The sequence below is a fragment of the Osmerus mordax genome, chromosome 23 (genome assembly GCF_038355195.1).
Source record: "Osmerus mordax isolate fOsmMor3 chromosome 23, fOsmMor3.pri, whole genome shotgun sequence".
Taxonomy (NCBI): domain Eukaryota; kingdom Metazoa; phylum Chordata; class Actinopteri; order Osmeriformes; family Osmeridae; genus Osmerus; species Osmerus mordax.
The window spans coordinates 3,189,369-3,202,106 of record NC_090072.1 but is presented as its reverse complement, the minus strand read 5'-3'; the positions used below and the strand labels follow the sequence as shown (position 1 = coordinate 3,202,106).

The window sequence follows — 12,738 nt, the reverse complement described above, 5'->3', positions numbered from 1 at the left end:
GAAAAAACGCATCTTGAAAGGTAAATTGACAATCTAAACTTCAGGGCTCTCGAGTCTCACGCATTCGCCATGAGACTCGCGCATTTCAACCATTTCACACGTTCTCACACAACACCTTGTATTTCTCACGCTGAGAAGAGATAACTTGTCCCGCTATACACAATTAATGGACGAGGCGCAGGCATACGGAGGTACGTTTTCTGCTGAGTTGAGAGCTAGCTGTCTGGAGTAAATGTGTAAGTCTAATTAGTCAGTCAGTGACTAAACCCTGCAGAGCCAGATCGCCATCTCGTGGCACAAAGTGAACATTACTGTGTGACAAACAAACGAACACATGGAGACTGATCCACAAAAAAGCTAAGAAATCATTAGTGTTAGACTAAGGGTAATGCTAGCCAGTTTAATGTATATTAGCGGCTAGTCTAACAAATGCAGTTGTTCCTTAACGCAAGATAACAACTAACAATCTGAGCTGATTAAGGAAGCTTTAAGTATATAGACTAGTCATGTTCGCATCATTGTCATTTCACAATTTATCAGGGGAGAGCGCGAACGCAGTCCCCCACTACCACAAATTATGCAGTCGAGATTTCCACATTTGAGAAATTCGCAGGGGTCAGCACAACCGGAGTGCAATGGCTGAGCCTCGCCCTGGGTGAACCACCTTCATGATCATGGTGTCTCCCCTGCCAGGTAAGTATGAGTTGTACACGGTCAACGTGGGGAAGTCGTTTCACTGCATACACTACACAGTCATGGTGATTGAATACATTATGGTGACTTTCCCTTGAGCATGTGAAAAGTGGAATCAAAACAATCGCTTATACAACATGAATAACCTTCAAAATAAAAGCTTGTAGCAACATTTAAAAAACAAATGTAGTTCTACTATGTGTTCCCATGATGCATTGCAGTACATTTACAGAAAATACTGTAATATAGATGCATGTATTTGTCAAAGTTCTCACTTAGTCTAAACTCATAAACGTGCCTTCATATCATATGCTGGTCCTTCCGTGTGGCAGGATATTAATTAAAAGGGATGGAACAGCTCGTTCACATTTATCGTGGAATAACTGACGAGGACGTGAAAGAAACCAGCAGCAGACATTCGCTGGCTGCAGTACCTGCAACCAACACAGGACTAGTATAACTGAAAACCCCAAACGTAACGGAGGGCTTAAGCCCCACTTCAGATAACACATTTACCCGCGACATCATCGGAATTAACTTTACAGCTGTCATCCCACTAAATTAGCTACTTGAAGTATTTTAGGTCTATCTATATTGGGAACAGTTTCATTGACGCAGTACATTAGGCCAGTGGTTCTCAACCCTGGTCCTCAAGTACCCCCTGTCCTGCATGTTTTAGATGTTTCCCTGCTCCAACACACCTGATTCAAATGAATGGGCCGTTATCTAGTTATGCAGAAGCCTGCTAACGACCATTCATTTGAATCGGGTGTGTTGGAACAGGGAAATATCTCAAACATGCAGGACAGGGGGTACTTGAGGACCAGGGTTGAGAACCACTGCATTAGGCCATACCTCCATGCCTGAATACAAAACAAAAGTTATGTCTTCTACCATCTGGATGTCTGGACAGTAATACAGGAGGGAGCAATGCAAACTGTCCCCTTCTAGTAGGTCTACATAATTCACATGGTTGAGTCAGTAGGGCAAAATCTACATTGACTGTAGACTGTTACGCGTGTTCTGACTATAGACCCCCAATTAGATCGTAAAATTCAACCGTAGACTTCCAATCATGTCGACTTGCCGATCTGTAAAGTTATACGCCAGTTGTCGGTACAGTATTGTTTTGTTAGATTGAAAGAATGAATCAAAAAGTAGTCAATAGCTTTCTTTTCAAATTAGGGATTAACACAATGTTTTTTTCTTCGTTGTTTGAAGCGGTGGCGAAATAGAACGTTGCCAAACCTTGACTCAAGTTGCAGATACAAACAATCTCAAGGCTGGACGTTGTCAAGGTATGGGCTAGTTTACATGGTAACTACATATAGCAGCAACACTTGTAAAGATAAATTGGCGATTTAAACTTCAGGGCTCGCATTCGTCATGAGACTCAGAAACACCAGCAGCCTAGATTCCCTATTTTGAAAAGTTATGACATCCACATGCAATCAAAAGTTAAGGAGAATAAATGAGTCAATCCAAATAGTCAGTGACTAAACTACGCAGAGCCAGACCGCCATCTTGTGGCACAAAGTCAGAATAACTGTGACAAACTAATAGAACACATGGAGACTGATCCACATAAAAGCTAAGCAATCATTTTGTGTTCGACTAATAATAATACATTTTATTTGTAATGCACTTACATTTGAAGCAAATGTCATCATTATAAAAGCAAGGTAAGAACATCAATATAGACTAAGGGTAATGATAGACTAGCAACTATTATACATTAGACTGGCTAACAAATGCAGTTATATAAGTAAGATCACATCTGTACCAATCTGAGCTGATCAGGGGGGAGAAGTCAACTTGTCATGTTCACATCATTGTCATTTCACAGTTTATCAGGGGAGAGCGCGAACGCAGTCCCCCACTACCAGAAATTATGCAGTCGAGATTCCCACATTTGGGGAATTCGCAGGGGTCAGCACAACCGGAGTGCAATGGCTGAGCCTCGCCCTGGGTGAACCACCTTCATGATCATGGTGTCTCCCCTGCCAGGTAAGTATGAGTTGTACACGGTCAACGTGGGGAAGTCGTTTCACTGCATACACTACACAGTACTGGTAAGGAATATTGCTACGAAGAGGTCCAATTTAGAAACTTCCACAAATAAACATTCCTTCCAGTTATGAGAAACTCAATTTACACATGAAATGTTGTAAGAAATACCAGTTTATGTTCCAATATTTTCCCACAATGCATTTCAGACTACAGTAATACTATTGTCTGTAATATAGCACCATATTTAAGATCCAGTCAAAACTCCTTCATCAAAAGCATTGCACAAATCATTGTCACAGGCACAAACAATATATTATTCTCTTCACATCACATAATATTCAGTGATCATGGAATGAATTGTATAATTCTAACGAACACTGAGCCTAGAATACAGTCTGCGCATGTGCTGTGCTCAGAGGGGTGGGGGCGAAAGAGACCCCACAGCAGCTAAAGAGACTACGTACGTTTTACATTTCAAATCCAGTCTCACATAATAATTTTCTATATCAATCTTTGTGACATTAACTTGAAATATTTGAACAAATTATGAAATGACAAAATAGAAATGAACATACAATTTAGAATTAGACCATCTTAAATATTAGCTTTCTGTGCAGCCGCTTTTAGAAAAACACATACTAGTAGTTTGCTTGTTTAATCACATTTTGGAAGTCGATCTATTTGAGCTATGCCACACAACAAACGTAAGCTCAGACACATTCACAGCCTACATCAAATGAAATGAATAAATGTAAATGTACTAGTTCGGTTATTTAAATAGAAGGATCAAGTCATCAATGTTCCAAAAAGGATGACGTTATAGCGAACAGATTTCAACGTAAGCATTTGACAGCTGCGCTCGCCTGCTAATGAATTACCATTTCACACAGTGATTTCCCGGGAGGGAAGTGCACCGTTCCTGGAGGTACTGCAATACCAGGTCGATGCGTGGAGTGGACGGAGCAAGCCCCTATTCCATCTCCCTGTTCCAAAAATCAATTTAATATATGGTCCCCGGGTAGGGGACGTATCAGATATTAAACTGATAAGAACAGATACTACACTTGATCTTAGCCAAAAGGCCGAGAAGCGATACCGGTTTGCCACTCGAGAGACTGGAGTCATCCTCAGGAACGGCATATACTATAAGAGTTTAGTGAGCTACATATATATACCCCGTTAAAGACCAACACGGCGTTAAAAAACACGATTAGCAAAGTGCACAACTGCATTCATAAATGTTTAGTTTCCGAGTTTATTTGATACTTTAGTCAAAACGTGGTGACTGTCACGTGGTACACGTCCCTCCAATTGGAAATGAAGGATACAACTATACAAAATACGGGCAGTTGATGTTCGAGAAACAACCAGCCAAATAGCCTACATGTACGGTTAAGTATTAAGAAAATGTTTTGTAGGCCAATTTCTGCGGTATTGAGACCTTTGAGACCCTGATACATTACGAAAGAACAAAGAACATCCACGAGAACTGGCTCTGGCAAAACCATGCCATCTGCTGGACATAATGTTTAACTGCAACCTTGACCTGAACATGCCCCACACAGGCTAACCACCTACCCGCAACATCTCAAGTCTGTCACACTTAAGCATATAATAAACCAATTCTGGTTTATCTGGCAATCAACACGATATCCCTGAAAGACCCATATGCTCTGAATCCTTTTCCGCAAAAGTGGACAAAGAGCTGAAGTGCAAAATCACATCACTTAATTACCTTTCAGTTAACATTTTGCCTTTTAGTTTGACGCAGACGCTCAGGAGAGTTTGTGAACTACCCAAAAAAAAAGAATGTTGAAAGTGCGCACAAGCTAAAAGCTAAGAAAACACATGGAAGTAGGACTGGAGTTTAGACTACAGCGAGCGGGCTAAAGTTTCGCCCAATATATTAACATTAGGGAGAATTGGCATTAAATAAGACAATTTTCTCAATCTAAATTCGACAGTAATTTGCGAAAACGTGGCGTGCTGTTCGACGTTAGCCAACTCGCATCTTGAAACATGTGGCGCTAGGCCTATTTGACAGGCCTTGTGGCTAAACAAACATTTAGCAAGAAATAAAATCTATGTACCTTTCTCTACTTGACAAATAACTACTATATTTTTCAATTAGTCTTCCTTCGGCCAACTATGGGAAACATTTGCAGTGACGCGCATCGAGTTGTTCGATAAGATATGTGGGCTAGGCCTGGAACACACAGGCCACGGTAAAACAAAACCAACGTGTCTTAAGGCCTTCATCAAACAAACAATAATAACATATGTACTAGCCATAGTTGACATGACTGTAAACATCAACACACGTTAACAGACATACCTCGTCATGCATTTTCTAAAAAGAGAAGCACGGACTGTAGGCTACGGTGGGCAAGCAAACAACAACAGCCTGAGTCAGTGCCATTGGCAAAAAGATTTGCGATGAAAAATGAACGGGAGGTGTCATGCCATAGAACTGAACGGCCAGGTGGATAAACAAATGTAACATTGGTGAAGTAGATACAAGTAGCCTAAGAGACTGACAAAAACTGAGCAAAATACCTTTAGACTAGTTTGGTAGGCGTAGTATCATCCAGCGAGTCGACAGGTTCATCATTCAGCGAGTGGACAGGTATGCTTGTTTTTGCTTTCCGAATTACTTGGATCAATCCGCTATAGCGAGAGCCCGATTGAAGCACCTCCACCACTCCTAAAAATTAGTCCGAAATTTGCATATTCAACAGAACGCAGTTTATTCTACGTAGGCTAGCACATACCAGTGATAACATTAAAGTAGGCTAGGATATATTTTTGTGAAACAATTAACAGCACATCGTTCTGACGAAAAACTTTCTATTTGACGATTAGCCACACACCTAGCTAAAGTACATACACCTTGAGGCTAATCACTGTACGACTTGGAAAACAAAATCCATGTATAGAATAAAGGTTATAGGTCAAGATTTACAGTATATGGCATTTATAAACTGTAGCCTACTCACAGTCTTGATGCAAAAAACGAGGGCGTCGTTCATCAGCAATGACCCCAGAGGTCAGGAAAAGCATCCTGCAAGACCTCAAGTGTACAATTTCCATTAAAAACATGTTTATCCACATATCCATAAGTGTATCTCGGTATTTAGTCAATTTGTGAGGGAAGTTTAGGGGGGGTTGGGAGGTGAGAAGTTGTGTGTCTCTCCTGTATTACTGTGCTGGCTAAAACTCCCATGTTTACCTGTATTTGGTAAACATGGGAGTTTACCTGTATGTATCTCCCTATATAATCAGACAAAGGATTACATTTTAGACAATTGGTTTCAATGAGAGAAGGATGGAATGTTGGACACAGGTCACATGGATGGAAGTACAACACATTTGATTCTGAAATGACATGGTCTGCTGAAGTGAAGCTTAAGGAATTCACACCTTTAAGTTCTTCTGGAGTCTGGCCCAGTATGCAGATGATCAGTGCAATCAAGTTTAGTGTAACATTAGACCTTGCTTCATTAGGCCTTTCTCCAGCACTTTGACACCAATAAAGTCATATCACCAGCATTACAACTTTATGAAAGGGGACATTTTGAAAACAACAAACATTTGATCTCCTCAGTAGATCCAGTGTATTTCTGGGTCTGGTATGTATTCATCATCTAAATGTGTCCCTGACTCTACACTGTTTTAGTCTCCACTTCTTTCATGTCCTTTGCAGTTTAGTTTGGTCAAAAAATACCTTATTAGGTTGGGAAGGGACTCCCCTCCCTGCGCATGATTTGTTTGCAGACCATAAACGTCAGTCATTAATATAGGTGTGTATATTGTATGAACAGGCACCAAAGGGCATTCTGGATATCTAGATTAATTCTCTCGTCTTCCATAGGGCCCCCCCTGTCCACTTGTAGGGAGTTCGATACAAAGAGGACATATTATTTTACAGTATCGCGGCTGTTAGGGTTGGTGTAGCACTCCAGTCGTCGAGGAACTTTCTGAGTCACATCACCTCTAACACCGTCCTGCTGTTGTGTGTGACTGACTCTGTTTGTCTTTCGGCTGAGAGTGGTGAGCGGTCTCTCTCCCTCAGATCACACTTTGGTCGGTCAACGGGTGTCGTTCTTTATCTTCACCTTACCAGAGCACTTTTTCCCGTTTATTTTTGGTGTTTCTTTTTACTTACTACGTGTTTTTTTAACTTAACATTTGTGACTCGGTTGAGTATAGCAACTTTGTGGTAGCTTGTGTGAGGGGGACTGAGGAAAGAGGAATAGAGAGAGGGAAGCAGAGAAAGTTTGAGAAGAAGAGGGAACTACTTCTTCTTGCTGAACTACAGCAAGAAACACAAAAGAAAAAACTAAAGACAAGAGGAGGAGAGCATGTGCTGTACGGGGAAATGTGCCCGCCTTGTGGGCCTGATCTTGCTGCCCTCCGCCTTCTGCTGCATGATCGCCAACCTGCTGCTGTTCTTCCCCAACGCTGAGGTCCAGGAGAACAGCCACATCTCCCTCCAGGTCTGGCTGATGGGGGGCCTCATCGGGGGGGGCCTCTTTGTAAGTAACACACACTCTCAGAATGTGTGTGCGTGTGAGTGTAGTGTGAGTGAGTGGTGTGTGTGTGGTACATTTACATTTAGTCATTTAGCAGACGCTCTTATCCAGAGCGACTTACAGTAAGTACTGGGACATTCTCCCCGAGGCAAGTAGGGTGAAGTGCCTTGCCCAAGGACACAACGTAATCTGGCACGGCCGGGAATCGAACTGGCAACCTTCTGATTACAAGCCCGCTTCCCTAACCGCTCAGCCACCTGACTCCCATATACACACACACTCTCAGAATGTGTGAGTGTGTGTGTAGTGTGAGTGTGGTGTGTGAGTGGTGTGTGTGTGTGTGTTTATTTGAAAGCAAAGGTACTGTATTGGAGCACACACGGTGGTGGAATTAGTATGGCTATCTGGTTTTCCTCTCTGTTAATCTGTCTCTCTGTGTGTTTCTCATGCTTTAGTAGCCTGTTTAGCTGGCTTAATAAGGCGTGCTTGAGTCTTGTCTTCAGTGTTAGTAGTAGAGTGAAGTGAGTGAATCCAGACTCAAAACTAAATCTTTATTTAATTGTGTTTAACCGTTACATTTTCGAGTGGTTTACACTTTAGGGTGCGTCCTTCACAGCTTAACGTTTCGCCAAAGTCAACTCGACAGGGAAACACCTTTACTTCCACAACCGTTCAGATTCTTCTGACACCATCTCTGAGTCAGTAGCGGTCCTGAGACTTTAGGATGTCTCTTTAGTTTCTGTATCCATAGTCATTCACATTTAGTCATTTAGCAGACGCTCTTATCCAGAGCGACTTACAGTAAGTACAGGGACATTCCCCCCGAGGCAAGTAGGGTGAAGTGCCTTGCCCAAGGACACAACGTCATTTGCACGGCCAGGAATCGAACCAGCAACCTTCTGAGTAATAGCCCAATTCCCTAACCGTCCCTCAGCCATCTGACTCCCCTTTGGTACCTGTATTTTATAAGAAGCGAATAATCTAGTTTGTAATCTAGTTTAACTTTGTACATCAAGCTGGCGTTTTTTTGTACCTCAGAGTAGTACCTCTCAGCACAGGGATAAAGAGCCCTGTACAGTCCTCGCACTTTGGAACGAGAAAATGGGATTCACTATTCACAAATATTGGCTTAGGAGATAAGGGGATACATGCACACACACACATACACAATCAGGGGCACACCCACCCATACACAGACTGGAAAGCAATTAAAGACCCTTCAACTAGAACAATAAACGTCCTGAAGTTTATACAATTAATAACCAACAACAAATAACGAGAATGGCTCCAGAGTCTGTATGTTACCTTAGTAATGTCAGTGATTAACAAGGACCGGACTAATAAAGTTAATATCCTGTGTGTATGGAATATTCCAGATGCTGTGTCCCAGCTGCTCAGCTATCAGAGCCGGGGGCAAGGGTTGCTGTGGAGCAGGTTGCTGTGGCAACCGTTGCCGGGTAAGTAGAATCACATGTCGATCGTTAGAGAAAGGAGGAAGTTTCTTTTGAGACCAGGATGTAAAGTGGCGATAAGAACAGAATAGTTTATTGCCTCAAATTGTAACCATTAAGTCATGTTGATACAATAGTGTTTCTTTTCACTATTGTCTGGCTTGACAGCTTAATTTGTGTGAACACCACAGTCAGTCCATAATGATTAAAGAGTGTGTACATAGTGTGTAAGTATAGTGTCAATGATGCATCATTACATGTACTTACCCTAGCCTCTTTCTCACACATGCTCCCCCTCCCTCTCTGTTTGTGTGTGCATGTGTGTGTGTGCACGTGTGTGTGCATACGTGTGTATGTGTGTGTGCACATGTGTGTGTGCACGTGTGTGTGCATACGTGTGTATGTGTGTGTGCACATGTGTGTGTGTGCATGTGTGTGTGTGCATGTGCATGTGTGTGTGCACGTGTGTGTGTGTGCGTGTGTGCGTGTGTGCATGTGTGTGTGTGTTGAGCAGATGTTGAACTCTGTCTTCTCATCTGCGTTTGGCGTGATCGGAGCGATCTACTGCACCAGTGTGTCCTCAGCAGGGCTGGCTATAGGACCCAAGTGTCTGACAGCTGACGGGGAATGGACATACCCCTTTGAAAACCCCCCAAGGTAAAAGCCTCTCTCTTTCTCTCCCTCTCTCAGCAGCAGCCTTGCAATAATAGAAAGTGTAGTACATCTTAACAGCCAGTAGGTGGCGCACTACACCATGGTCAGCCCTCACCGTGAGGAGCCGACGTCTCTACTAGGCCGAGTGTGTATCTGCAGTGTCAGACCAGAGCAGCACACATGATCCCAGATACCACCTCAAACACAGTGAGATGTATTACTGTACACTTAGTACTGCTAGTTTATGTACCCTTAGTATAGATAGTCCACATATTTAAATTGTAGGTATATGTTTATTGTATGCACCTTCCTGCCAAAGCAAATTCCTTGTCTGTGCAAACTTTCATGGCGAATAAATCTCATTCTGATTCAGATTCAGATTCAGATTCAGATTAGTATCGGTTGACACGTGGGGGCATGCAGACCATCCTGGTAACCAGATCATCAACACATGTGACCCTAATAGCTAGTCCTCTCCCTCATCTCGCCTGCATTAGCCTTAATTCAAGATTCAAGATATTTATTGTCATGTGTACAGTTAAAAAAGTTACTCCGTACAATGAGAAAAATATATAAATTTATAGTCAGAATGAAAATAAAATAAGGCACAGAAATGAAATGAGTGTTCTTTAGTGTTTAAAGTGCACCATGCATTGTCGCAAATATTTCGAGTAGAGTTGGTGACATGAAGTCACAGCAGCAGTCACTGGGTAATGTTCTCACCCAGTGAGCTACAGGGCCGCCCCGCCAATGTGGGATCTCACCTGTCACCTCTGGCTTTCCTCCTTTTGACTACTCCCTCCCTCCCTCCCTCCCCCCCTCCCTCCCTCCCTCCCTCCCTCCCTCCCTCCCTCCCTCCCTCCCTCCCTCCCTCCCTCCCTCCCTCCCTCCCTCCCTCCCTCCCTCCCTCCCTCCCTCCCTCCCTCCCTCCCTCCCTCCCTCCCCCCCCAGTCAAAACAGCAGCTACCTGGTAGACCACACCCTGTGGAGCCTGTGCCTCCAACCCGTGGACGCGGCGTTGTGGCACATCGTCCTGTTCGCCATCACGCTGTGCCTGGGCCTGCTGCAGCTCGTTCTCTGCGGCATCCAGGTCGTCAACGGATGCGTGGGCTGCATCTGCGGGGACTGCCGCGAAAGCAAGGAGGTAAAACATCACCCCTGCCGTCGCCACGGCGGCCCGGACGTTGTGAATTATGGGGTGGTTTGTTGTTGTTTTGAGCTGTGTTGATTCATTTACATTTAGTCATTTAGCAGACGCTCTTATCCAGGGTGACGTACAGTAAGTACAGGGACATTCTCCCCGAGCCAAGTAGGGTGAAGTGCCTTGCCCAAGGACACAACGTCATTTTGCACGGCCAGGAATTGAACCAGCAACCTTCTGATTATCAGCCCGACTCCCTAAACGCTCAGCCATCTGACCCCCCGATTCGATTCACTTAGTTCCCGGAGTAATCCCGGAGGACGTTGATGCGTGGAGCAGGAGATCGGGGTGGCAGGCCAGCACTGCAGTATTGGTTTAATTGAGTAAAGCGGAAGCTTAGAGTACTCTATGTAGACGTACACCTGAAATTATATCAATCTCTCATGACAATCTGATGATTTGGCAAAAAAATTATTTGATGACTGGGCATTGCAAAAGGTCTAACTTAGCAAACAAAATTGGCCTACCAGTTGAAGATTAAACTCCAAATGTATGTTCAACTGCTGGTTGACCATACACATGGACTAAGGTCTGATGTATCACCGGATCCTCCACATCCCCTCAACACATTCCTTTCTGTGTGTACACATTTACTCAGTGAGACAAATGTGTAAACCAGAACATCCGGTATCAATATAGTGGTATGTAACGTTAACTCTAATATTAAACTCCGATGAACCAACTCATATGCAGAAAAATCTTCTATTGGTCTTCACTGCCCTCATCACTGATGTTTATGATGGAATGGAATGAACTTGAAATCCACAGATTAGAATACAGAATATAGAATGTTAACCAGGGAAAGTCTGGAGTTCCACATCGTGAGATCAGACTGTAAACTAAGTTTTTTCTTTCCTCTCCCCACTCTACAGGACGAGGGTGGATTGTAAGAGAACCTGGAGGGTGGAGATAAAGGCTCCTCAGCAAGACGCTTCCTACAATCATCTTCTCTGCCGCTGTGTCGTCTGTGTGTCTTCATTTTCCAGTTCTTTCTCCAGTGCCTTGACAGAGATTGGTCGCCTCACATCTCCAAATGTATGATGTAACCCTATGAGTCCGGCGTGAGCTTGTCTTCTGTGTGTTTCCCTGTCGTTGAATTATTAAGTTTGATTCTCCTTCGGTATGTATTATTGAGAGTGTCAGCCAGTACCCAGACACTGACTTTTGTGCTGTACTTCAAATTGCCCTCGCATAGGACATTAACGTTTTCCAAGTCTTACTGTACTCTTACTTATTACTGTACGTCACAGGAGCGGAACTCTCACATCACGTGACTTCTTTGCCTCTGTCAAATTATATTTTGTATGTTGTTTTTTCATGATCGGACAAGATGATTGGAATAAAACCCGCCCCCCCCCCCCCCCAAAACAGAAGAGTAGCTGATTAATAATAACAGGTGGAGGTCTTGTCTTGTGGTTGGGTGACTGAATCAGGGGGCCGATGCAGCAAAGGCTGCATGCAGATGGATTACTGACAGGAACCCATACGATAAAGCTGTAACCCTCTTATGCAACAGGAAAACACGATTTTAAAGAAAGCTTCAGTGGTCCATGTCCCTACGGTGAACAATTAATCATACACTTCAATAACTTTGGGACTTTAAGCAGAGCCACTGACCTGTCCTGGGTCAATCACTGACGCTGCTTTTGCAAGGTTTTTCCAGTTTCCATTAGACGCAGACATGCAGAACTAACAGGATTGTGAGGCGGGGTGGGGTCAGGGCGCCCCCAGTGGTCACTGTATGCAACGCAGCTGTGAAAACAACGTCCAAAGGACTTTAAGTCCAGGTTAAGTTTCTGATCTGTTGTTGCCATAGAGCAGCTTTGTGGTAATTGTTACCTAACTTTGGAAATAAACACCCTATGTGGCGCGCTGCACAGTAAATATAGACGCCATCTCAAGTAGCAAGTCAGACTAGAGGGCTGCATGTTTGCCCAGACAGGGTGAGTGAGAGATACAGCTCGGAATGCTCAGCGTAGCTCTGTCATCAGTAAGTGCAGGGCTGGCAAAATGTATAATAGGAAAACCCTATGATCAGCACACCTCAAATCTGATTGGACGCACTGAGCATGAGACCGCGGCGGTGGACGAAAACAGATGTGAAAAGAGAACAAAAAAAATAAAAAAATAAAGAAAGTGCAAAGGGGGACAAAGAGAAGAGGAGGTGCAGTGGGTCTGTTCGGAGCTACTTCTCATG

The 12,738-nt window shown here is 43.6% G+C and overlaps 1 protein-coding gene and 3 non-coding genes across 4 annotated transcripts; 1 reads left to right on the top strand and 3 right to left on the bottom strand.

Annotated features, from left to right (window-relative positions):
• Positions 1-537: 537 nt before the first annotated feature.
• On the bottom strand, positions 538-701 carry LOC136932198 (U1 spliceosomal RNA). The gene has a single exon (XR_010874536.1). It is a non-coding gene; the product is annotated as a U1 spliceosomal RNA (small nuclear RNA).
• A 1,843-nt stretch (positions 702-2,544) lies between these two features.
• Positions 2,545-2,708, bottom strand: LOC136968015 (U1 spliceosomal RNA). The gene has a single exon (XR_010879550.1). It is a non-coding gene; the product is annotated as a U1 spliceosomal RNA (small nuclear RNA).
• Positions 2,709-3,606: 898 nt separating this feature from the next.
• On the bottom strand, positions 3,607-3,797 carry LOC136932169 (U2 spliceosomal RNA). Its single transcript, XR_010874514.1, has one exon. It is a non-coding gene; the product is annotated as a U2 spliceosomal RNA (small nuclear RNA).
• A 2,807-nt stretch (positions 3,798-6,604) lies between these two features.
• tm4sf5 (transmembrane 4 L six family member 5) lies at positions 6,605-11,891 on the top strand. The gene is made up of 5 exons (XM_067261646.1): positions 6,605-7,238; positions 8,612-8,692; positions 9,201-9,343; positions 10,292-10,484; positions 11,414-11,891. Exons 1-5 carry the CDS (start codon positions 7,065-7,067, stop codon positions 11,429-11,431), a joined length of 609 nt encoding a protein of 202 aa, XP_067117747.1. The 5' UTR covers positions 6,605-7,064; the 3' UTR covers positions 11,432-11,891.
• The last annotated feature ends 847 nt before the right edge of the window (positions 11,892-12,738 follow it).

Excerpts from the sequence above, each read along its gene's own strand:
- tm4sf5 (XM_067261646.1), top strand. The coding sequence starts at position 7,065 with ATGTGCTGTACGGGGAAATGTGCCCGCCTTGTGGGCCTGATCTTGCTG. Across the intron at positions 7,239-8,611 it reads TCATCGGGGGGGGCCTCTTT|ATGCTGTGTCCCAGCTGCTC; the intron begins GTAAGTAACACA and ends GGAATATTCCAG. Across the intron at positions 8,693-9,200 it reads GCTGTGGCAACCGTTGCCGG|ATGTTGAACTCTGTCTTCTC; the intron begins GTAAGTAGAATC and ends TGTGTTGAGCAG.